The following is a 26897-nucleotide window of genomic DNA, read 5'->3' as shown; positions in this document are numbered from 1 at the left end:
TTTTATTCACTGTTTTTTGTCGAAAGGTCAAAAGAGAACGAATTCATATGAAAATATTGTCTATTGTATGCTGAAAAGTAGACTACTGGCGATATATTATAAAAACTGGTGATTTTTATGCTTTCTAAAGCAATTTCATCGATATAAGCATATCAATATACTGTGCTAACCTTGCGTTCTTCCTTGCAAATCTAACTCGAATTGACTTGCTTGTGGCTTAGAAAAAGTGCTATGATGAACAAAAATACTATTTAGCAAATATATACTTTCTATCAGTAGATGTAGGCGTATGTACCACTATGCATTATCTATTAAACATGTAACATGGTCGAAGTTAGAAACCGAAGCTGGCCGAAAATACACTTTGTATCATGTAACGGACCACGTAAAGTAACGCATACCAGCGTCACCTGTTGTAAAATTTGAAACATTTACTTAAACTTAAATGTGTAAGCACATATATATACATGAAAAGCTTTGCTCTCTAACTTCATTACCTTTTACTTTTATTTGTCATGCTTGGATTTTACATTTGAGTGTGTCTGCACATACTGAAAATCTAGTATCCTTCAGCCGACGTTGCTGGAAATAATGTATATGATTTTCTTCAGTAAAAAAATGTTAAAACATCTTTATTCTACAAAGACAAACTTCTATTCTCTCATTTATAGCCTTAGGAATCGTAGTATACATTTCTGCTTGTAATTAATTAGATACAACTATTCTATGTAGTTATACCATCGAATGAAAATTGCACGCAGTATATGGAAAAAATTACCCGGTTCTAATCACCATTTAGCCATGAAGTCCAAGAGTAGATTTTTATGGACCGTTGTAGTGCAACATGCATAGTAATACAATACGCATTTTACTTGCATTACGATCGAAGGCGATATTTCGTTGACGAACTATAACGATGTGAAACAAGCCTTAAAAACAAAATTACTTATTTTGTCTAGTTAACATCTGTACGTCTCATATAGTCCAGGCGGGGTCGCTGCGGAAAACTACGATAAAAACATTTCGGGTCGCAGTCGCGTAACCGAAACTACGAACAAAAGAGTACGTTGAATAAGCAAAAATTGCGACACCGCTTCGAAGTTCTGCCGCGTGTATGTAAACCTCGTTTAGTCATTCAGGCCAACTCTTGATTTCCCTCTCTCATGGCTGTCCTCTTCCCGAATCATCTCGCAAATGCAAAAAATTGACGTCGAAGTTGAATAGCAGATACGCTGATAGTATTCAGAGAACTTACAGTCGTCTTGATAGTTAACCGCGATCCATTAAGGGTAACATCGTATACCTCGAGTTACAAAAATCGAACACGTTATGGACATATACTAACTCTTGCGATTTTGGCTACAGTACTGAGGTTTTGGAGGTTTTTAGGTCTTACGTTCGGCACGGTTTCTTTTGCCATGAGCTGGCTAACGCACATTCGCGTTTCAGTCCGCCCTTAACGGTGAAATGAAGAAAACTGAGTCTCGAAGTTAACCTCCAAAAAAAGTAAAATGCCAGCAGTCGTCACTACCACGGCCACCATCTGCGGCGTTAACACTGAAGGTCTCTTGTTTTTCTTTGAACCCTAAAGTTAATGCCCCCTGAGGGTGTACCGGACTTTTACTTGTCCACTGAAATTGACCTTGGCAGTGTTTATTTCATTTTCTCGTTCTCTGTCTGTGTATGTGTGTGCAATACGTTCCTAAGTAGACGTATGCGCAAATGGAGTGCTATTCAGAAAAGATTTGGAAGGTTAGGTCGTTAGAGGGCCGATAGAAAAGACAAAACTCCCTTGAGGCAACCGAGCTTCCGTGGGTAAGTCTGGCCAGCCAATGTGGAGGGAACCGGCAGGAACTGTACATCCGCTGGATAGCCGGTTGCCGGAAACAATAGAAGACACCTGAATGAGTGCTCACTCGGCGTAAACCAGCTCGCGGTGAATTAAGCGCTAATAAGACCGTCACCGTGATGCTATCGCGACTAAACTTACTTATATTGCCCCTGTAGTCTATATGCATGTAGCACGCGACAAGTCCGTACAAAGGTTGTCAAGCCCATAGTCGACGACGAAACAGTTCACAGAGGAACAGAGAAACAAATGCATATGCCGACATACAACGAACGTAAGTACGCATAAGTGTGGCTAAATGATCCCCAAACATAAAAATGCGATGATTATAGAAACAAACATGAAGTAATATATGCGTAAAAATAATCGGTATACATAAAAAGCGACAGAAGTTGCGAATAGGTCTATCAGCGAGCAGAACAAGCTCCAAATAACCAATGATATTATAACATAATTTCATGCTAAGCTCTGATTGTTTCCTAAGGTGTTGCTTCTATCATATAATACCTAAGGAACGTATTTTTCTTATCAGTTTCTTTCATGCTATAGGCGACTTCCAAACATGTACCTCACGGGGAAAAATGTAGTTCTGAGAACTTATGTGCGTATTTTGTATCCAGATTGACGTATCGAATTTGATTCTGCCACGTACTTAATACACGTACAGCATGAACTACTTCATATGTACTATTTTATCGCAAACGAGTTTTTTCCATTGTTATAGTCAGGTTAGCATATAATAGTGCATGACAATCTAAATTATGGATCAATGGAATGAGATGCCTCTTGATTACTTCAATAGCCGCGACGCCTGTGGGACACGAATGCGTTTACTAGAGCAAAGCCGCCACGTCAGCTGGGTCTACAAGAGAATCTGGGGGGAAGACCACAACGGCAAAACAAACGAAGGCAAAATACAAAAAAAAATGTCTTTTACTGGTAAACTCGTAAGTGCTTCAATCACTCAGCACAATGGAAGCTTTACTCCTGCCATCAGGCATTAGGGTGGAAGCACCGAACAAAGTAGCTCATTTGTCGCCTCGTTAATCGGGCTTTTTATGCAGCGCATGTAGGTATAACTCCGGATCGCTTTGTAGAAAGTGTAATGGAATGGTGGAAATGGGTGTACATTGAAAGGAAACCCATCGTCGGTTTCTTTCAGCAAAAGAGAAGAGCTTTCCTCTACGCTCTTGTTTTCTATTTAATCCATCTGTATGCCATACTTGCATCAGTTTAAGTAGCTCCCACTGTGATAAGGTAGGCAATAGCAAAACTGATTTGCATACTAAAGAATTGTTGAGTCATTAACTATTGGTGGAATGGGATTTAAGGTCTAATCTACATTCTTGTACAGTTTGGCATCAACGTTTATCTGTTGAAGTTCAAGGATTAAATAAAGCCAACATATATATGCAGTACCAACTTTTCAAGCACAACTTTTATCCTCACGTCTAGTTATTACATAGACGGAATTTTAGAGGGGGGGGGGACAGAACGAATCTACACACGTAAATGTATGCTTCTTTGCAGGTCTTCCTTTCCTTTTGTAACTAGAAAGCGTCTAGTTACAAAACAAAAAAAGAAGATGGACCTAGTCAAGTAGTATTTTTAAAAGCTGGATTCTGGGGCAGACTGCTGTGTTTCGCCGTATCCTTTTCATTCACTATTTTATGAAATAAATGTGTTTTTTTAAAGGATTCATAGATATGAACTATGTATTCTCATCATGTATACGGAAGCTTTGGCATTTTCCCTTCTATTGAAAAAAACACCTGATTAAGAAACATTGGAGCTATCACAGATTAGTCAGCGCAATGCAATCGGAGTTGACGGTTTGCCTACGGCTGACCTATAAATCGAAAACGATTGTCGTACGATGTGTAGGAAATTATTTTTTGTTAAATCTCGTACTTGCTTCAAAAGGACCTTTGTTTCGCCGAGGTGAGCCATACATTGACGGCATGACGCCCTTTCGGGTTTGTTCAGTGAGTGTGTTTGCTTACTAAATTTAAGGACATAAGAAATCGTTCAGATTTAATACTGACCCTCACGCGCACCCTATAACAGATAAGGCATAGACGGCACTTTGCTAACCTAACTTCCTCAAGGTTTCGAAGCAATACAATGGTCCCAGCGAAAGGTTTTTACCCTATGAGATACCGAGGAGCAAATTATAGAAGGAATATTTTTAAAATGACTAGTTAGTGGTTTAGATTCTGTATTGGAACTGTAATCGCGGTAGACGGCGGTTATATTGAATAAATATAATCATCAGAAAAGATACTTTTAGTATATGCAAAAAATTTCGGTGAAATATCTGTATCTCTCTGAAATACAGGGTACAAGAAAAATGTTTAATTTAGACGCGCTTCTATGCAATAATCCGTATGCAAGAGTAGTCCGTTTCCATACACAGTACAGCACGGCGTCATCAGCTGCGACATTATGGTGGAATACATAATTCAACGAACCTCTCTATTGGCAGGTAATCTAACATCACAGTCATAACGATTGAACGTAAGCCATTTTTTTTGGCAAAAGATCATTCATCATTTGTTGACTGAAAATTATGTATTTGTAACCAAATAATGCAACAAGATATGGTTCCACACATAATTATGAGAGGATTATTGGGGTTATCGTTGGCATGATACATAAATGTATATCTTTCATTTCAATGAGATATCAACCCCAAACAAACGACTGCTTATTTAATTGGCCTAATCGTACGATCTCCTTTCGCAATAGAGTTCTTTCACGAAGACTTATCTGTTATACGCTTCTATTGATTAATTGTTTGTTCATTGTCATTCTCAAGAAGGGTGCCTTGATTCATGGTAATCACAAACTGCAATTGTCGTCTTGTAAATAACGAATGCCCATTTTTGCGCCCCATTCTTGTTTATCACGTTAAGTTCTAAGTCCATGTACAATAGGCTCGGAAGAGTCACGAAGCATATTTTCCGGTAACTACGATTGACCGAGTGATCGATGTTAGCCAACCTATGGGCCATTACGTCAATTGTGTTGCTGCCGTTATACTAGTTACCCTTGATATACACTACAGCGCTCATTCTAGATATCTGTAATAGAAGGTTTCTCTAAACCTGTACCTATATCTGCTCTAATAACATATCTGATAAACTCATGATGGTAGTAACACGGTTTCAGACGACACCGGCTCCAGGTGTTCATTTGTCGTTCAGACTTGATAGCATATAGCTTGTTTAATTTTAGATCTGCGTTTTTAGAATAACGAGTTACCAGGTCAAATTATGCATTGGATGTGATACTATGAGCGGCGAAGCGGAATAACGCTGAAGTTATCAGCTTCCCTCCTGAGAACGATGTTGACTACCTAAAAATCAATTTAATTGATTTGACGCTCCTCTATAGGGCTCGTTGCTATTGTAAAGATGCATTACGTTCCGAGACTTCACCCCTTTTGTGAGCTATAGCGTAACGCATCTAACCATGACATCTCGTTGAATTATGATGTACTAATATATGCTTATTTATGACGTAAAAAACAATAAAATACACAATAAAACAGACAATGAAGAGGAGGTTGTACGGTTACACGGCGCGTATAGGGTACGTTACACTGAATCCAATTGTTCATTCGGAAGCTCTCGTCCAGCAATGGGTTCTGTACGCTAGAAAGGGCGCAATAAATAGAAATACGAAAATTGCTACGACAGTATATACATTAACATTTAAAACGGTTCCAAGCTAGAAATGTTTTAAATGCACATGTGCTGAAAATGTAAAGGTTGACGCCAGACATAATCATTCATCATAATCAAATTCTTTGTGGTTTCGGCACTTCAACTTTACGGTGCGACGTTCATTAGTAAACGCGGTTGGTACGGACGGCTTGACGCGATGCCGTTGCTAAGGTAGTCTGTATGACAATAGGACATGGCTTTTGTCACTCAAACACACACACACACACACACACACACACATAACCATGACCACGAAAAGAGTTAAATCTTCGATAGATAGCCAAGCTTACTCTTCAACGCTGGTTGCGTGTGGTCTTCTGTCGCCAAGGGACCGGACATTGCAGTGCGGCGTCACTCCTGCTGAAATTGTTCGCTTCCTTTTTCAGTCGATCGCTCCTGTGTCATCAAGCCAAAGCTTTTAACAAGCGAAGAAGGAGCCTTTTAGCGTTTGTGTGTTGACTCCCAACAAACCTTATCTTTTCGTCGACTTGAGGTTATGATACAATCGGCATCTTCTGTCCAATATCCAACACAGGCTTAGCTTATGTGCGGGTTGCCTTCAAACTTCCGAAACGATTTAGCCAACCTTCAGGAGACTTTATAAAGGGTCAGGTCTACACAGAAATGATTGTCAGTCTAATCCCATAATTGCGGCCTCTACAAGGCTTCTAGCACCTCCATCACAGCAAGTTTTCTTCCAACGTTGCGTTTTCTGTAGCTTATAACACCACAGCAATGAAGACATAAGAAAAGGGCCTATCGATTCTAACCAGCGTTCGTTCGTTAGCCTGCAATTTCGTCACCGCAACGCGTCGTTGCCAGATTCACTTAGCAGACAAGAAGGTTGCTTTTCAGCTCTTCCACTCGAGGACCGAGGAGATTTAGGACCGCCCTAATTCCATAAAGGACTACAGGTTGCTGTCCTGCGTTTCTGAAACGTGTTTCTCTAAGTTCCGCTCAATGGGTCGGACAAAATTTCTCAACAAAACCTGATGTTTGACCAAACGCAAGCGATTACCAAATCTACGCGAATCTATCTTTCTGAGAAAAAAAAAAACTCAGAAAAATCCCAATTTTAAGAGTTGACTGAGAGGGATGGGTTTGCACAGAAAACGCTACCGTATAATTAGCAATAGCCTCTTTTGTATAACTGAAGAACTTCTCCTATCCAGTAAATCGTTTAGCAATTAGAAAATATTGTTAAGTCAAATAATTTAGCACATGTGCGTGCAATTAAAGAACAAATACTAAGAATTGTGAGTCATCTGCATGAGCAATGAAATCACCTACGGTTTAATGTGGACAGTCGTATATTTGTAGGCGATAAATGAAGTATATCTTATAGAGAGATAGATTACTGTCCGAAGTCACCAATACTATATTAACGCAAAGTTCTTTCGTTAATCCTCTTAAGCTATCCTTAATTCTCCTAATTTATATTCCAACAACAACGGGATCATTGCATATTTGTTTCATCGGTCAGCGACCGAAGGGATTAACGATCGTTTTTATCTGTTTGCAACATTTCGCTAGTAGTTCATCCGTCTTATTAAATCGTACGTTTTTAATAGAGTTTTTCCGTGGAAGCAAAGTTATTCAGCAATCGCACATAAAGCTTATTTTAGTATTTTTAGTTTATAGCCTCTGGCGTCCTTTGCTTTTTGCGCATCAGAACCGAAGATTTTATTTTACTGATTTAATTTAATTATAAATATTCCTTATTAAGCAACGTTTGGCGTAGTGGGTACGTAACTTTACCCTAGATACCTAATATCCAATAGTATAAGTGTTTGAAACGGGACGACCATAAGTTTAGGGAGCATGTACACAAAAAGAAGCTGTTCTTAGGATTTGTGGAGCCCCAAGCCTGTATTCGGAGCCCTAAATGCCCCTTGATATTGTCATTTCGAGATGTTTAACGACAAGCGGACCATTGTGCTGTATCTTTGAAATACTGTTATAGCTGTGGTAGGTTGTACGGGAAAGTGTGGACTTTTAGAATGCTTCTTATTGGATCAGTTTTGTATCTGAGCTGATTCAAAACGTGATTTCAGATTGTAAGGAACGCATTTATAGGGTAAGGACACAAGCGAGTAGAACCTGCTTTTTTGTATCTGTACATTACACGAAACACTACATCTAGGAAAGCTATTTGCGGATGCCAGCCATACAGTATTAACTGAATAGAAACGATCAATGCGACCCTATATAGCTAAGCACAGAATATAGCTGAGCTTTTATTGAACGGTTGTCTTGTGAATGAGGCTTGAATTTTTATTCCCTTTTTCTTTCTATGCATGTTCGATATTGCCTAAGCCAAGTCGATGAAAAACACACATGGTGCCATATAAACTCGCACGGCAGACCTATGATTTTTATAGCACCTCATACTTAAGAGATGCCGCTAATGCAACAAAGTTAAGGCCGTACCTATATACAAAGGCATCTACTTATGAGAACCTAAACGGCCCACAGATACTTTGACCGTATTATAAATTGCATAGAATTTCACTATACGATATCATTCATCTAAAAACCATACGCTATCAGCAAAGCAGCATTCGAAAATTTGAAAAGCAGTCGCCTTTAAAGTGTATAATATCTTCTTTCTTTATATCATACTGTTTATTAAAATGCAAGAAAGAAGGCATAATTGAAGCCGCCGGTCATTCAGTGTCGCAATAAAACTTTCTTAAGGGCATACGGTCCTGATCGAATGTATAACACGAAGTAGAATTCAAATAAGTTATTTTACACACATGAATATATACCGACATAACAATAGGTGTAAAGCGACTGCACCGTAGCGGTCCACATCCAATTACAGCTCTGAGCAGATATTTATTTATACATTTAAGAATCACGAAACAAAGACGAATAAAGACGTTACGAAACTGGGCTTATTATTTTTTTTAATAATAATATAATTATTTTTAATAATATTATTATTTCAGGTGTAATATAGTAGGGAGGCTCCTTGCCCATTCCTGTTTTGTACTACGTATTCTGGGCCCTTTCACGCCGAAGTCCATTGCTGGCATTTAGACATTCGTGGCGAGAGCATATCGCAATATACAAGATATTTTTATTCAACAAAACTAAAAACAGGACAGAGCAATAAACAGGGATTAAGTAGGCTAAGACCAGATTTTTGTTTCCGGCTCATCTAAGATGCGACTCAGGCGGTTTTCCCTTCGAGGTTTGACTGCGCCAAATTTGTGCTCCCGTGGCTGACACCGTGACAAGCTGTGCTGCTGTACACTATTATTCTCACTCAGCCATCGCCCTCCTAACCATTTTTCGATCCATTTAGCCTGGTCATCTTGATTTGCCTTTTTTTTTTTTGGAACGACGAGCACAAATGTAAAGCTGACCTTCCGTTTTTTCGAAGCGGAGGCCCAGAAGCTTTAACGAAAAAAACCTGGCGTCCTTTAAAGTTTTTACTACCCAAGAAGCAAAGCTATTAGCGTTCTTTGTTCAGGCACAGCCATCTGTCCTTTATTTTTCTTTCTTTCTTTATTCTACACGCAAGTACTCTCTGGTTATCTGGCGTCCCCTCGAACTCCAGTTAGCTGTCTTTCGAAAGGAGGAGAAACCTTCAGGCCCATCAGTACCGTACAACGTTCTTGTCTCAGGAATTTCTCCAGACCTTGTTGACCTTCGGGCCAACCGTTTTTTCAGACTGAATAAAAGATGCTCATGACGTCGTCGGAATGCGTCACAGAAATGACTGTGTTAGCCCATCGAGGAGTGCGGACACCGGGCGCTCACTGTACATGAACATGCCCTGGGTTGGCCGACGTCAATTTAGCCAAGTCGACAGTTAAAAAGAAGAATCTATCGGGCTGCTTTTCTCTCAGGCAGTACTGTGTCCTATAGCTACCTCGTCCTCGTTTGCTTTTCTGCTTCCTATTCTGTGTTTTTTGTTTCTAACGACTGTGTCTAATACGGTAGGTTGCCTCCACGATGACAGATCGCATGCCGTGCATGGACGAGAAGCAATGTATATTTCCACCTGAGTGGTTTCAGGGAAACCTGAAAAATCTGGGTGCGTGATAACCATTAGGTCTCTTCAACAACTTTTCACTTTTACCTACTACAAACTCCGTTTCGCCGACAGGACGTCGGGTCGATACGCCTCGATAAAATAACAGCTTGTCAGAGTCTTTTCTCACGACTTTCAGGCAGACAGTGGTTTAAATCTTGCCTTTTATATGCTTGGTGAGACCTATTTTTGCCTCACACAGACCTTACGACCAACGGCCAAACCGGACAATCCAAACTGATTTCTCGTGTTCATACTCTTTTGCCAGCCTAAGAAGCTCGTCACATCTAATAGATCGTCAGCTGTCGCATAACGTGTCATTAGGAAATTGGTTGTAAAGGTAGAAAGATCATGGCTTTGCAGAGTAAAACGAGGCAGTGACTCGCCTTCAACTAATGACCACGACATCCTTGTTAACGAATCACAGAATTATCGATGGGCGAACTGAGGTCAAATTAAGGTCAGTTGAAGTCTATGTATGGCCGCTTTTTTAACAACACCTACTACTATTACTCAGATTATTTATTATCAGGATTATTTTGGCATTTGAATAACTCGACTGCATGCACAATGGGCAGCCCATCCTTTGCTACCCGCCCACAGAGCCGAACCGAAGAACAAACAATGACTTTATTACTCCCCCATATCCTATAAAGCTACGTACTGTGAATGAATTAGCAACACCGTGTATCACGTAGCTGGTGCATTAAATTGGCATTTATCTTCGTGTAAAAGTAACTTGAACTTACTAAGCTTTACAAAAAATTGGTATAATTTATTTACTCAATAATATTATAAAATAATAGTGATATCATAATACTGATGATGTGAACTGAAAAAGTCACAGACTCGATGTTTAACTGCCTTCATATAGATGTCTGTTAGATAAATATTGATATGCATGTTTATATGTATGTGTATCAAATTGTGTAAGTGGTATCTAAATTAGAAGATGTTCTTATCTGCTCGTCTTTCGCTCCTTACTACGTAAAATGTAATGAAATCAAGCTATTTTACCCTAACAGTCCTGCTACGATGAAGCATCGACACACAAAGCAAGTATAATGCAAATTAAGGCCATGTGTTTCTATAAACATATAGTTTAAGTAGGTATACATGGATAGAAGGATGCTAGCACAAATAGCGTATACACGAATATGCTGACCTATATAATGAGGCATATCTTCCTGTATGACTTCTTATCTAAAACTCTTCACACAGGCTTCTAGAGAAATTCACGAGCTATATAGTAATAAGATGGCTTGAGCGTAGTACTTGCTATACGGCTTAAGGGAGCCAAATATTCAACACTCTGCTCGCTTCACCCGCAAGATCCGACACGTTTCATCCGATGATCTCTTTCTATAATTTCATTGATAAACGTTTTCGAGCCACAATGCTAATTATGAAGTGGCTAAGGCTTATGACGAAGTATGACACTGAAATGTTTTACAAAATAATAACTTGCCATAAACTAGAAGCTGGAATATACGTGATTTTTTAACCGAGTTGTGCGAAACTCTTAATCAAGTATTTGGTCCATTTGATGATATAGCGGCGTCATAAAGAATTGAGGTGGCATCCCGAAGCTGAGGGGGCGGGCAATGCCCCGCCTAGAAACGGTCACAACGAATTAACACACTATTAGGTATATAGCAGATACAACAAATTGCAACTTGCTAGTGTAGATCCACAAAAAAAAATAATGCGATTTTGTTTGATAACGGCACTAAGTTCTCAAGTAGAGTACGAAGTCAAAATTTGTTTTCGTAACTGTCAAATCATTTATAAAATCAAAAACTCGTTGGAAATCTATGGGCGATCATGACATCATTTTTCTCAAGTGCTTGATATCATGCATCCGAACAAAGATCGCTTCAAATTAGCTTAAACCAGGTATTCGCTTGTTGTAGAAGATTTTCTTTCCTGTCAGAACAAAGAACTGGGTTAGCTCCAACAGATTTTGTGGGCATATATATATCTGAGATATTTAAAGAGGTACCTTCTGTATAGAATCGGGGCAGACACAGCTTCGCCCATAGGAGTCGGTCGGAAGGCACATAAATGGGCAGCCACCTCGACGGACCTCGCATGGTGTTCGAACTATACAATCAAAGTTTCTCAAGTTAGTATGCTGAAGTTATTGTTCAAAAGAATAGCGTAGTTTTTCAATATCGAAAGCTACGGAGCCAATACAAGAAAGCGTCGGATATCAGCACCAAAAAACAGCGACAGCTAGCCAGAACACTGGAACTCTAATACTTACTTTTGGGGCAGTGTTTAGGTGCGATTGCTATGGAATAAAGGCGCGAACTTCCCCCACTCACAGGAAGAAAACGCGTAACTTGGATACTATTGCCTGTGCTGTTCGCCCTATCAATCATAAAAACCACTGGAATCTCCCAGTCCGTCCAGTAGATACGCATCTCTGTTATAGGGAAAACAAATTGACAGGCATATTTTTTAAAAATTAGCTTTTACAAAATTACGTCTTTTTTTTTCGATGAAAAATATAGTAATCAAGATTATTAAACAGATATTGTAAAATGCAGGCTTTAACTAACACGAGTCCTCTAGCTAACAGTCAGTCATAAACGCCGATTTACATACATAATATAGGAGGATATATATGTATAAAAATAGGGTAGTATTAATGCTTTATCAATCTGTGGTAATGTTTCAGCCTAGTCTCAAGAAGAATTCCAGTTTTAGAGCTTTATACAGGTGTAATTTTTTCGAGTTATCATACACGTTTGAGGTGAAGATATTAGGCTGCATTGAGCAGAGTCTTTTCAAACTGTATTCTGGAATACCATATATGAACAGGTAGTTACCCTATTTCCATGACTTCTTTCTTTTATTATGAACTGCTTTGGGGCTAAGTGTTAAACATTCAAGTGTAGTATGGCAATTTTTTAAGAAAAAACGTTAATTTTTTTACTCTGGCCGTTTCTTAAATTTATTTTTTCGAACTCGAATCTGTTTACTTGGCCATGGCACGTTGCTTAAAGCTATTTTTATCCCAAAGGTCACACCAAGACTTCTAGGCACTTGCAAAACATTACTAAAACCTGTGCCAATATTTGCACAGAAGCGGGTAAAAAAGGATATATATATAGATGTCTTTAGCGGTTGTACGACCCGTGCAGGTTAGGTACGCGACGATTTTTTTAATACAAAGCTGTTTTCTCGCTGACCATTTTGCTGACCGATTGCATTAATTAAACGGGTGTCAATAAGTTGTGGTCGTCAATTTTCTAAGCAATAGGTAACAGCTTACAGTACTTACGGAACATGGCAATTCCAAACATTTTTGAACGTAAGGCTTGGCCTGTATGGATAATCCTCCTATGCCCTCCGACAGTGCCCGCTAGCGAAGGATCCAGTGAAACGCATTCAATTGTCTTTTTGCCAGCGTCAGTCCAGCAGAGCTCATCGGCCTGATTGAAAGTCGTTGCCGGGTCGAATTGAAAAAAGTAGATTAAAGACAATGACGTTTTTTTTCAAATGCAAACATCAAAGCCATTAAATGCATTGTCGTAATATAAAATTCAAAATAGAGCTCGAATAGAATAGATATCTGGTCCATCTTGCGGCGTACCCGGTAGGTGCCTCTCTACAAAAGAATAACTATAAGGCTCATTTTTTTTCGCAATTTAATTATTGGTGTAATTTACCATATCTGTGTGCGATCTATCATTTGAGACGTTTTACCAGCTATTCCTGTATATTTATATCGTCGTGACAATTCGGTATATGCACTGAATTCCATTTTTGGACAGACACATACGGATAATGAATATCTGTTTATTCTGCTCACCTCTGCGTCAACGGCGAGCATGTTTGGTACTTCGAGTTTTTCGGAGACAAGATTTCTACGCTCCGTACCGTCCATCGAGATTGAGCCGATACATGGGGCGATCAAGCTGCGGTCGGTGAAGTACACTTTGCTGAAAAAAGATTCACTCGGACTCAGATACACCCGAATGTTCGATTTATTCGAATATAGGAAAAAACAATAAGGTACAGGGAAACAGGCAACGGTCTCCCAATGATGCCAAATGACTTACGTTAAAGGAAACCATTTGTTGGATGGCAATGAAGAAAAATGTGCCATATTTGTTCATCGTTAAGCATCTTGAGAATTTCGCTTTCTTAAATTTAAGTTACTGCATAAAAATAAAGCTAGCATACCCCCTTTGAGGGTGAATGGCTATCCCTCGCGGATTGTCGAGCCCGACTTCAAGCAAGGTGTAAGTGTGGCTGAAATTATCAATCGATGCTACTTGAATTTTCCGCAGCTCAGAATCTACCCAGAATAGGTTCCGCGACGATGGGTCTACAGCGATACCTTCGGGCTGTTTCAAACCTAATCATAGAGGAATCACAGACAGATGTATTAAACATCTCTAAGGCCAAGGCAGTCTCGTATTAAAGCGTAGCTTATTTAATGTGTTCTTCCAAGAATCCCATATGTAATGAACCAAAGATAAGCATATTATTTTGCTATGGGTAGCTGCTTAGCTTTTTTTTAGAACGATCGTTAGCCACACTGGAACCGTGACAAGGAATAATTACTTTTCGGATATATCATGTAATTAATGGCTACTATTGAGTAATACTTCTGTTGCTGGTCAATCTTACCAGTTATGACTTCTTCACGATATTTTCCATCGGTTCTGGACCGGAAGATCTTCCCATTAATCGAGTCTGTCCAGTAGATGAATTCGTGATCGCAGTCTACTGCTATTCCTACAATCTGCGAGTTTCAAAGTGTCGATACGCAAAGTTGCTACTTCATTTAATTAATGCCAATTGTAAAATTTAATGTGAATTTACGTTGGTAAAACTACCTGTTTGGGTTTAGCGGGACACGCTTGCTTACCTCAGACGTGTCATCCCCTAGCGTAACAAGTCTTGCTGGTGTCTGTTGCCCAGACGGAACGGTCGGAAGTTCGAGGATGGTCATACCTAAAGTCATACCCAAAAAGAGATAAAGTATTGCTTGTTGTTATTATGCTCATTTGACTTGTGCTTGGATAAGGCGGTACCAAATGTAAAATGCTGAAACATAGAAGAACAAGCAGGGCAGTCCAATTCAGGCACCACCCTTTGAAGTGTTGTTTGATGGAAGCCCAAATATAATAAACAGTGAGTCAGCAAATTCGTAACCAACCTCTAGAATATATTAGGCGGTCATTCATATGCCGGGATCGGTCAAGACGATCCTCTTTAGTGCAATGACTACCATCTCCAACGTATCCTGGTTTACAGCGGCATTGGGACGCGACACAATGCGCCCCTACTGGGCATAACCTGGGGTTGTCGTCACATGTAACGGGCCGGCAGTCTTTTACACCATCGCCGATCGTTCCTATTATTGTCAAGCAGAGTTAATAGGTTTAATTAGTTACGAGCTAGGTAATGAATAGGAAAAAAAAATTATTTGCAAATAATGTTGGAATTAAAGCGAATTACTGCCCACAAGCAAGGTCATCTTTGGTTAAAAAACATCAAGCGTGTTAGTACGAATCACCTCAACGTGGATATTTGAAAAAAAAACCACTTACTGGTAGGCGCTTTGAAAGTCGAACTTTAGAATAGTACATTGTATTAAAGTTTTACCTTGCATACAACGGCAGATGGATGTCTGGCCGTGATTCACGCAATAGGCCATTCGGTGACAGGGTTGTGAACACAGGGCGGGTAACAGACCGCCCCCAGATGACAGCGCGATACCGCGATCTTGCGGATCACCTTATCACAAAATAATAGCGTAAAACGTCAATTTGTTTATGAGTTAGAAGTATAGCCTTGGTGACATAAAAACAGTAATAATATACGATGAAGTTTTGAAAGATGAAGAGCGTATTTTCATATTCATTTTCATTTTGACAATGCTAAGGTTATCTAACAGAGAGCAAAACGAACCCCTTGCAACAATTAAAAATGGTCCTTCTACATTTTGAGGATGTTTATCTCAGTTCTCTTTTTTTTTTCCACTCACTTTTAATACACTTTCATCTCTTGCTGCTTAAACAGACCTCAAACGAAGACTCTCAAACTACCACAAGACTTCTGCGCTACCCTATGTATATTTTATTAGTTTAGGTTTATTTCCTAGAGATTTTTTTCGACTATTTCGTCAGCTGTGGCTGGTCTGTATGTGAAACGGAAAAATCAATAACAAGAGTTGGACTTCTGGAAATAGCAAGGTTAATACTAAAATATAGAATACGTCAACAAGCCGGTACAAACAGGTAATACCGCAGTTTAGGTTAGCTGTTTTAGACATTTTGTTGACTCTTTCGCTAAATACCACTAGCTTATCAGCAAAAAGTAACCAAATTTCGTTTGCACAAATCTGTATTTCTTCTGTCAGGTGAACAACTAGACAGATAAACTCTTGCGTATTTTAAGTTTCCTAAAAGAGAAAAAGTACGCGAGGCGTAGCTGATACAAAATACACATTAAAGTAAATCATCGCACTTAAACGAGCACATATTTAGTAAGCGGTTTTTTCAGAAAAAATTTACTTGCCACTTGGATGGGAGCCATTGCCATATCGGGGGCTGATTCGGATTAATTCACACATTCGGTTTCCGGTATCGCGAAATCTCTCTTCGCACCTGCAGAAGGGACCTCGGACCGAGTCCACGCAAATTGCGTTTGCAGGACACATCGATGGATTTTCTGCGCAGGTCCTAACGCGTGGGGTAACATCTGAAATGATTTTGTGACATAGGGTACGATTAACCTAACAATGGCCTTTGGATAGTTCATAATGAGATACTTATCTAGCAATAATTTACACATGTACATGTGTGTAAACAGATTAGAGGTTATTTCCTAAAAATTACGTCTATACTGCCTTGGAAGTGTGTTTGAAGACAAAAATGCTTGATTAGTTTTATAAGACCCGTTGGAATGACACAAAAGCAACAATGTACATTCTAAGACGTCTGAAACCTGCGTTAAGACTCATTTATTTACAGAGCCTTGTTTTCTTTTTACTGTACAAGTTAAATAAACAAAAAATGACGACTGTATATAGCAGTAATTATATTTGGAAAGGTGTCTAACTACAGAAAACATTTTTTTTCTCGCTAATGATACGTACCGATAGAAAGTGACACACTACTCATTCTATAGACTCGACACAGATTCATTAACATTACAAAGGCATAGGCTTTACAGGACTTCTATGAAAGCCTTAACAGTTCTCTAAAACAGTTGACGCAATCTGACCCAGGTGCCGTAGCAGCACATGAAGGCTTTGATTCTCCTTCTCAGCCACCTGCTGCGTTTGGCTAACGAGTTCAACCACTCTCACGCCTTTTTCTCGTTTTTTTTTTCAAGACAATTTCCCCGCATTGGAGAACTTGATCCGCAATTTCTGTTGATTTTTTATACACAGCTTAAAATTTAATAAATAATCATTCAAATTACTTGGCGGAATAGTTCCCCATACTACTCATGTTCTATTAAATGTTCTTCTACGGATTGTGTCTTCGACCAAGGCCAAAGTTGACTTCTTTTTTGTCTTTCGTTTGCCACGTAGTCCATAATGAACCATATGCTACTAACGGACGCATCTTCCTCTGCGAAATTCGGCTCCTTGATCGCAAAGACATCGATAATCGGCGTCGCCATTTGGGACGCAGAGGGCGTCGCCACAGTCGGCCGTGTCGCAGGGATCGGCCGCAAGTTTTCCTGCAATAACAAACGATCCGAAACGACTGGTTTAGTATTATTGGATATAGCAGGACGTCGTCACCATCGTGTAAAAGTGACGTGCTTAACTAATAAATTTTGTAACAAGTAAGTAGTTCAACTTCGACGACGGGCAGAGTCACAACTAATTTTGTCCTCGACAAGAACCGTCCGGAGCAATACATAGCGGCTTGAGCACTGGACGTAAAACTTGTAATTTGTATTTATTTTAGGATAGCTGCATTAAACACTGCAGTTACATTTTTAACATCTATGTAATAAAGATTTAGCCACATAATCTGCCAAAGGGAAGAAACAAACACTATTAAATAAATCAACATAAAGCTTTCGAAAGCAAGATTACATTTTGAGTCTATCTTTCCTCAAACGAACTTTTCTAGTTACTACAAAGGCACCGGTAACAATGGAGATTCTGAAAACCACCTGATAAATTAGCTAGTTGGGCGAAAGGTCTAGTCTTCAGACAATTCATCGGTAGCGAATACGATCGCTTCTGTCTTTTTACTTACTGACGTCTTCTGCTGGAAGAAATTAACTAAATGTCCCGCACGCAGTGACGGAGGTTAGGTAATTTACGTACCATACGAAAATTTACTTACCAACTCGAATATCCACTTCGGCGTGCATATGCACTCGCCCTGGGGTAGTTCTTTCGTCGGCCCGAACGCTCGCACGACTCACGATAACCCTGTTTGTGGGAATCACAATCGGTCTTGCTCTAATGTCTCAGCGATTCTAGATTCTAACTACATAGTCTCGTGACTAAATAGGAAACAAAGTAAGACAAGCCAACACGTGTCTTCTAAAATAGATAAATATGGCGCATGTCTGAGAAACGCGTCCCTTCTATTCGTAAATTGTCGCAGGTCGATGGCTTTGTACGGACACGTAATACGTGAATCTGCCGAGCCACATGCCTATAGCTTTGTGTCCGAATGTATCGTGGAATAGGAGTCTCTGAATAATTCCGTTCGCACTCACTTGTAAGGATCGTCCAGAAGGTCTTCGTCGCATGGGTTTAATTCAAACCTGCGATCATATTCGAACGTTTAGTTATCTACTTTCAATTGGCTTATCTTCACGAAACGAAGTTAGTTTGTAACTTAGTACATATGACTATATTATTTGATAGTTCACTATGGGAGTAATTAATTAGTACGACGCATACATGATGAAAAGTTCTAGCTCTATTTGTACAGTGATATTAATTAAGAAAAATCCAATTAAGGACCGATATTTTAGAATTTTTTTATTTACGATATTACACAAAGGTATTTCGGCTACCAAACAAAACAAGTAATGGCGTTGTATTGTTTTGTACCTGATGTACTGAAGAACATTGTAGGTAAGAGGCTCCAAAGGCGATTCAGTATTTCTATAGCGTGAATCGTTCTCAGAAACAAATTGCAGCTGCTGACTCGAGTTCGATCGAAGTTCACCCGGACGAATTTGGTAAAATACGTTTACGTATTCTGGTATCTAAAAATAATTCGTACCAGATTTTTAGTTGTATTGATACGTTATTTAACAGATAGCCATATATTCTAGTTTATTATCAAGAGCCTTATTTAGGTAATTAAGATGCGGTGAGTGCGTACCTGTAGCCTAAAGTGAGGCGAAATCGTTGGTAGCGAACCCCTTATAATGGTCTGCATGCGAACAATATTATCAAAGCTTAAACCTGAAAGTGATAAATAGAAACGGAGTATTGACGCTATAGTTTACACTAAAGAGGCGTAAGAACGGCTCGTTTATAATATTTAGTTAAAAAATCGACGATAGAAACGTGTTTGTAGGCAGGGAACTAGTGGATTGATATGTATTGGTAGACCTGTAGATTATTTCTTCGTAGACTCCGTACTGGCATTCAGAATCAGTGCAACTATTCAAAATAACGCATAAAACCTAGAATGAATTCAGGGCATCACAGATTTTCATTTTGGTGCTCAGGTGTTTAGCTTCGTCCTATTTTTTTTAGATGCAGTTGACCAACGCAGCCTTAGCTAACGGTAAACGGTAGAGTTCGTCAATTGTAGTTACTAATAGACTATATAATTGTAAAAGGAAAAGGCTAAGCTACAAACCTTGGAAGGTTTCCTCAATGGTTACCCGGTGACCATCCTTGACAAAGGTCACCTCCGTTGAACGGTTGAGTCGGCCAACTGATAGAAGAAAACCGGACTTTCCGCCTAAAATAGCAATTATTGATCTCTTTTATTATTGTCGGCTCCATCTGAATATTCATAGGGTTAGGATATCAAGTTGTATTTTTGTCAAGGTGCGTAATTCAAATATCTACCGTCCTTCCGAACCCATCGGTCGTATCGTAGAAATAGAGCAGGCTTAAATCTTTCAACTGGATAATTTCTGTATACAGTCTGTCAGTACGGAAAACAAGAATATACAAATTTGTTTTAGGGCAAAATTTAGGTGTCTCTTGCATAGGCCCCCGTTATAATCTTTTCAATATCCTTACCGTTAGGGGTCTTTCCGAACAGCCAATGGAGTCCACCACTGGCGGCAAACAACGACTGCAAAGGTACAAAAAGAAACAAACAGACATGCTAGTAGACACGAGATTTCTACTTGGCAATAAGACTATCTAAGTTCGACCTTGCTTCAGAGTGATTGAAACTCGCAGGCATAACAATAGTCCTATATCATGGTGGAAAAAGACAACGAGTTCACCACAAACTCATTCATAAAGTGGGCACAACCACTAGAATTAGGCACTAAATAAAAGGCCTCTCATGTGAAGGAAATCGCAGGCCAAATATTTGCCGGAAACAAACATTAGATCAATACTTAATTAACCAGCACATTTGAAAAAAAGCAAATTATGATAATTATTATGTCAATAGATTATTTTAAATTATGATTGCTGACATTTTACTAACGCAACGAGAACTGAGTTAGTAGTACTCACAGATATCTAAGCCGGTACAAATATTTTTATTAATACCTGAAGATCGTAAATGAGTTCCGGCTGCTGAGCAGACAGAGACAGATAGGCGATACCCGATGAAGCATTAGCAAACCCATACAGATCGGACTGCTCCAAATAGCGACCGTTGAGTTCACCTATTCAAACCGAGTAGAATTTAACTTATTTCGATGTCAAATACCAGTTTCATACGTATAAGTTGTAGTATTGCTCAATATTTATTGTGATATATGTCAGTAAGGCAAGCTATCAACTTATACTATAGCAACCTAATTATTTCAATTTTCCGTTCCGGAAAAGTGTTTTCAAGTTCGGGCTCTCAAATCTTTATGCACACTACCTACGAAAGCTATGAGCTGCACGCATACGCCTCTGTATGCATGTCTCCTCTCCCTCCAAGCTTTATCTCATTTTTTCCCTACTGTGAAAATGCTGTTTTTATGAGAAATGTTTCGGTGAAAATATCTTGCGCTAATGTCTATGTTCAAACAAACAGTTCACGAGCGATTGACCTTTAGTACCATTTCAGTGTTGTCTCAGCCATTATCGGGGCATAGTTTTCTAATGAAAATCGTTTGATAGCCTCAAAGCCCCTAAAACACTGAGAAGCTCCTTACCAAAACTGCATACTACAGAAACATGCTGCAGATTATCATTAAGTGCGCTACGTAGAATCCGTTTGTTTTAAGTATGCCGTTGGTGCTCTTTAGGTGGCATTCACGAACGGACGTTAAGACTATATGAACATACGAATGCTTTGACAAACCTTCAAAGCGCCCCACGATGCGATAAGCGGGAAGTATTTCCTCGTCTAGACATAGGTAGCCATCACCAACCTGGCCCCTTCCACATTCGCAGCAAAAGGCGCGAGTTTTCACGTTTGAAGAACTCCCTTCAGGATCCAGCGGGGTGTCCGCAACATCCACGTTCTAAACCACGAAGCCCAAATAGATTCACTGGTTAATGGTTCTACTTGGCAAATGAAAACACCTACAACTCCCAGTTAAGGCCATTTTCTAGGGTACGACCACCATTGTACGCTATGAAATGTAACGATGAGATTTGAGGAAATACTGCAAATGGCACTAACAAGTACCGGACTTGCAGCTTACTTTGTCGAAGCTGGCAAGCATTCTGGCTTAAAGAAGACTACAGAGTTTTTGGAGCAAAAAGAAAATGGGCTTACAGTTTTATAATATAACATACAGTTTTATACCTAAGAATAAAATTGGTTGGCAGTTGGCAAAAAACTAGGTTTTTAATAAAGGAAGCGTTTATTTTAACTGATAACTTGTACATAAGTTACTATGTGTTCTTATGTGTTCCAGCCCTGTGGGGCATTTTTTCAACCGCGGATCTCTATACTACCCGACTGCAGATTCTATGTGATGTTTGAAAAAAGTCGGTTTCGCTCATTGCCCTACGAAACCATTTGATTCCATTTATTAACATTCTGTTCAGCATTAATTCTCTGCATTACAAGGGATTTTACATGTGTGATATCAGAAAAAATTATTTCTAGGCAAAGATAAATTAAATAACCCTAAATATGTTTTAGGTATAAGGCTTACTGTGCATTTTGCTTGGGGATGGCAGGGGTCGTCGTTAGTATCGCAGGTGATCCGTGTCCCGAGTGAAGACAAAGATTCAGCCGGTGACGAAGGGGATTCGAGCGACGGACCCAGCTGGAAGAGGAACGTACCACTCTCGCCGATGTTCGATCGTCTAGAATCGTAGATGAAAATGCGTGTATTAAGAGACGTATTCTGTGAATCTCAAACACAGGTTATATCCACTCACTGTAAGGTGTAATAAACTTAACTATTAGCCAAGGTAGATACACCTGGATTGATACATTGCGTTCGCTACCCCGGTGACGCTAGGCCACCTGCAGTTGGATGTATTTACTAGATACACGAGAAATGGGATTAAGTAAAAAAATATTACTCATTGTTAATTGTATATAATATCCCTGAGTTTAATGTTTATCCTAGGAATAAGTACATGCTGCTGAAATAACAGTAAGAAATATTCGTAACGTTTTATCGTACGAAAGAAAAATAAGAAACTGTAATATTTCGTAGGTATTACCTATCCAACGTAAGCATTCGCGGACCACCGGACTCCTTGAAAATGATCCGCTTTCCTGTAACCCAAAAAAAAAAAAGTAAAAATTTGCTTCTACCTAATACTGGTTCGATTTATTTAAACACTTTTAACTGATCACGGGAATATTTGTAAGAAAGAGTTTGCCAACCATAACAATTCTAACACACTGGACTATCATAAAATTTCATCTGTAATTAACAAACCTTGTCCATCATAGATGCCGGCTTGAGCCCAAATGTCGCCAGAAGGCGATGCACTCTGGCCCCATTCCAGTGATCCTATCGGGTACGAAAGTGCCACGTAACTCCGACCTTCACTACTTCCAATTGTTATCTGAAACGTATTCTGCATAGGGAACGAAACAATGGGAAACGGACGCTGTTAGTACTAAAGGAAACAACACATTCCACGCCAAAATGAGTATTCGTTTTACTTGTGAACCTTATATCGGGGTTTTGTAATCATCGATCAAAAACCCAACACTTCAACCATTGGTGATATGGTTTCGTCACCAGAACGACGCAGGCAACTGCCAAGCATTTTGAGATCTAGGCTATATGACTTTGAAACCTATTTTTTTTTTAACAAAACTCGTATTGTTTCCAGAAAACTCGTACTGTTGATTTACCTTCTCTGTACGGATTCTTTGCGGTTGGCTTGGCTGACGCCCTAATGGAAGACGGTCACGATCGACTCCAGAGCTCGGTGCCACCTTGAACCAGGTAACGACGACCAGAGATTTTGTTGTGAAGTCTCTCTCGAAGTGTTGCGCGATCAAATTATCAAACCTGTTTAATCGAGGGCGTGTATATAGCGATTGTATTGAATTGATACTGCTTTTATATATTTGGTGCACATGTGAGTATTTGTTTAGGTAAATGCATGTTATTTGTGTAGGCTTTTCCCTAACGAAAAGTACGTATTTAACTTACCTGATAAGCTCATCTGTATTTCGGGTTTCTTCTCTAAAGAACACTTTCCCTCCGCCAAGCGAGGTTGCGTTTATGTCACTGAAGAACGCAGCTACCGATGGCACGTGAACGGCGTCAAGAGACACAATGTAATTTGGGTATGGATGGCCAAAACTCAACACGCCATCTTCACTTATCTAAAGTGAAAATGAAGATGTTATCAGTGAGTCTGTATTAGCTTAGTGCCCGTTAATATCAGTCTGATCTTTTTAAATAGAACAGATATCTCTTTTGCTATTACTTTGACAAAATACGGATACTCTTATTTTCAAAGTCAAATGCGCATTTTACCACGACAGGAAAAAAGCCGATCTCAGTGAATCGAAGGTCGCTATATGAGTAGTAATAAAATTTTATTTAATGTCATTTAATTTTCAAGTCAATTTTGTATCAATCTGTACGTTCCCGCACACATATAAACATATTATTAGAAAAATAATTTTTCTACCATTATTTTTTATAATATTTTAAGAAAGCACTGAATTCATCCTAGCGAAGTTGGTTGAAAGTTACTTGCTTTTCTTGTAGATAACTTTATTTCTGAATGAATTTCTACATCATATACCTATACATATATATATACAGATACATATCTATATCATATACTTTATTACGCAACAATGCGGACTTGTGCAACTGCCATAAAATTTATTTTCTCATCTCATGTAACCCTAAATGTCACAAGTTAGAGCGTCAGCAAAGTCGAGGAAGGGACTTCAAGTAAAGGGTCAATACATTCGAGAAACGTTTAATAACCGAAGTCTATTGGCACAACAACATCCCTCTGAGATTTTGTTAGTCTTAATTCTATGGATAAAAACAGTTTTGAAGAACCGTCATTGATAAGCTAAGTGTTTCAACTGTACGTGAGAGACTATTGCTTTAGCTAAACACTGCTTCAATCAGCTCCTTCCAGCACGAAACGAACCACGTATCTACACCCGGGCTCGAGCCTAAACTGCACCTTATTGGTCCCTTAATTTGATAACCTAATGAGCATATTGGATAGGAGCGTGTGACTGTACATAGGTTTGTTCGTCTTATATAGCGTGGGACGCATTTTCGCCGACAATTCGAGTAAAATTGCAAATCGTATAATATAATATAATGAAATAAGCGATGTATATTTGCGCAGATGACAGAGGAATTGCGTTTTCTGGCAGTTACTGGTTGGGTTATCAGTAAAAGTTTTCAATCTGGTGGTTGTTATGTGTGTAGGTGAACCGAACTTCTGCTATAAGGTACTTGAGGTAGAGTTAAATGTGAAAAATCTTACTTTTTTTGCAGTTGGAAACGGTTACAGATGTGCCTAGCCTATTTGTCACAGATGCCTTAGGTTTCTACCTAAACCTGCGTACGGTGAGTCTATAGTTCACTATTATGCAATTTGCAATGAAACGAAAGTTTCCGAAACGTTTATGCATGATACTCACGTGAACGTTGCTGTAAAATCGAGATTCCACGGTAATTGGAAAGGCGAGACGCAGTTCTCGCCCGGCCACACCTGACTCTAGCGCCTATGAGATTTTTAAAGGAACATTTGCAGTACGACAAACACGTTATTCCCAAACTGGTGCCTATCGGTTGCTTAGGCTTAGGTGTGTGTCTGTGTGTATGTGTGTGAGTATGTGTCTGTGTGTGTGTGTGTGTATGCGTGTGCCACAGGAGGAGATACGTTTAATACAGCCTATGAACCTTCCACATTCGGCAAAGGTTCCGTTAGCAATGGGACTTCCCGTTTTGATAATGTGCGAATTCATCTGGTAAGCTCAAACTGGTCTCAAGTGGACTCCAGTAAAAAACGTGGTACATATACACACACAAGTAAACCAAAGCCATTCTTGTATTTATGGGTCAGGGAATAACGCACATTTTATTATGAATTAAGCTAACTGGCCCGACTTGAACCGACTCCGAGGTCTCAAGACTCAAAATCGGGCTACTTTACTTAAAATTTTAACAAAATAGACATATATTCTTAGGTGCATTTTAATGGTCATCTTTAGTATAAATTTGACTTATGAAATTATTTTTTGCCACCATCTGTCCGTTCCAGTAACTTTAAATATGGCCGTGTGGTAAACGGTTCGTATAATCAATTTAATACAGTATTTCGGCTACGAATGCAGTGTGGAGTATTATAAATAAACCGGAGGAGTGTTATATTTTCTAGCAATAAGATGTTGCATGTGAAACCATTAAACGAACGGTCATTTTTCAGGGTTAAATCAATATTCACACTTTATAATACGGGTCGAAACATCATGTAATTTTCTCTTAAATCGAACTCATTTGGATTAAGTTTTATAGGCAATTTGGAACGTACCCGTCCTTGACCGACGACATAAAATCGAGAAATAAACGCAATGATTTAATTAAATTAAGGAAAACTTTATAGTAAAGGCTGAATGATATATAAAGTTATTAGGGAGCTAACCAAGCAGCCATTCAAACAATGAAACCGAAATTTTGCTGCTTTCTAAAATCTAATGTTTTTGCTTAATTGTTTCTTATTTTTCAAGTTCATTTTCCATTTATTAATTATAGTTAAAAATGAGAGGGTAATCACGCTTTTGAAAAACGTATCATTATATTCTTAGTAAGACTTTACTGTTGTCGTCATACCTCGTCATCCTGGCCGAATGGGAAAAGTGGCAATGGTTGATCGGAGCCGAGCACTTCAGTAAGGCACGAAGTTAACCCAATAATAGCTAGAATTATCGAGGACGGCATCGTCGGAGGCCAGAGGCCATCAGATTGCCTAAAGCCAATCCGTTTTCTGCAACTTGTCAACTCGAACCCCATCGCCCGCACTATCCGCTTTTCAAAAGCTTACGCCTCGGGCAATTCCACTTTAGAGTTGAACTTTAACACATCAGAACACAGGCACAAAGCGTCGTCAGTTTAGTGAGCTTCAACATTACAAAAACTCTTAAGGATGCTAGCGTCTGCTAAGACCTCTGGCCCTTGCACTAAGACACTCAAAACACAGGATCACACGGAGTTATCCAAGAGGTGATGTATCCATCGCATAAAATCAAAGCGATTTTATGTGCGTCCTAAATAGGGGCACATGTTTCTATAACGAATGGCCGTTTTTTTTCTTGTTTTTGCTGACAACAGTTTCCCACGTGTGCAAAGATCTCCTACAACGCGTCCACAGACGCTTTAATGTTATGAGCCTTACAAGTTAGCTGTTCGGCTTCTATTCGGAGTATGATTGGAATACCTTCCGTTAACTTGTAGTCGGCTATTCGGTATGGACGACAAACACAAATGCTTCGACTACTAATTGGTCGTCTTTGATTTCGTACTGAACGCTCTTTCTGCACAAATTACTAGCCTCAGTGGTACGGAATGGTAACGAAACTAATCGCCATACGTAGGTACCACTTTCAAAGGCTGGCTCGATCAATAGCACAGACCAGTGGCGGAATGACGGTGTCAACGTATGGACGAGCAACGGCCACTCAAAACTATCCAAGATGCGGGGGAGATATGTTGGCCCTTCTTCTCA

The 26897-nt window shown here is 39.4% G+C and overlaps 1 protein-coding gene and 2 long non-coding RNA genes across 4 annotated transcripts; 1 reads left to right on the top strand and 2 right to left on the bottom strand.

Moving 5' to 3' along the window:
- Positions 1-485: 485 nt before the first annotated feature.
- On the bottom strand, positions 486-883 carry LOC111271492 (uncharacterized). Its single transcript, XR_002686908.2, has 2 exons — positions 793-883; positions 486-582 (listed from the first exon to the last, which is right to left on the bottom strand). It is a non-coding gene; the product is annotated as an uncharacterized LOC111271492 (long non-coding RNA).
- A 1179-nt stretch (positions 884-2062) lies between these two features.
- LOC111271494 (uncharacterized) lies at positions 2063-23471 on the top strand. The gene is made up of 3 exons (XR_002686910.1): positions 2063-2123; positions 23016-23131; positions 23381-23471. It is a non-coding gene; the product is annotated as an uncharacterized LOC111271494 (long non-coding RNA).
- Ndg (Nidogen) lies at positions 10372-26897 on the bottom strand. Of its 2 annotated transcripts, XM_022852320.2 has the most exons (27): positions 26006-26897; positions 24814-24897; positions 23342-23517; positions 23038-23197; positions 22613-22754; positions 22392-22446; positions 21872-22025; positions 21067-21229; positions 20319-20437; positions 19833-19887; positions 19441-19545; positions 18955-19037; positions 18678-18835; positions 18338-18385; positions 17956-18044; positions 17210-17335; positions 16163-16345; positions 15248-15379; positions 14799-14996; positions 14508-14593; positions 14267-14381; positions 13817-13991; positions 13443-13572; positions 12912-13062; positions 11889-12050; positions 11625-11725; positions 10372-11235 (listed from the first exon to the last, which is right to left on the bottom strand). In XM_022852320.2, the coding sequence occupies exons 1-27, from the start codon at positions 26183-26185 to the stop codon at positions 11149-11151; spliced, it is 3417 nt and encodes a 1138-aa protein (XP_022708055.1). In that variant the 5' UTR covers positions 26186-26897; the 3' UTR covers positions 10372-11148. The 2 variants fall into 2 exon arrangements, with proteins under 2 accessions (XP_022708055.1, XP_086829071.1); XM_086972945.1 differs by lacking the exon at positions 24814-24897 and having other exon boundaries at positions 26006-26896.

This window comes from Varroa jacobsoni, unplaced genomic scaffold, assembly GCF_002532875.2.
Source record: "Varroa jacobsoni isolate VJ856 unplaced genomic scaffold, vjacob_1.0 contig00699, whole genome shotgun sequence".
Taxonomy (NCBI): domain Eukaryota; kingdom Metazoa; phylum Arthropoda; class Arachnida; order Mesostigmata; family Varroidae; genus Varroa; species Varroa jacobsoni.
This window is presented reverse-complemented; position numbering and strand designations above follow the sequence as displayed.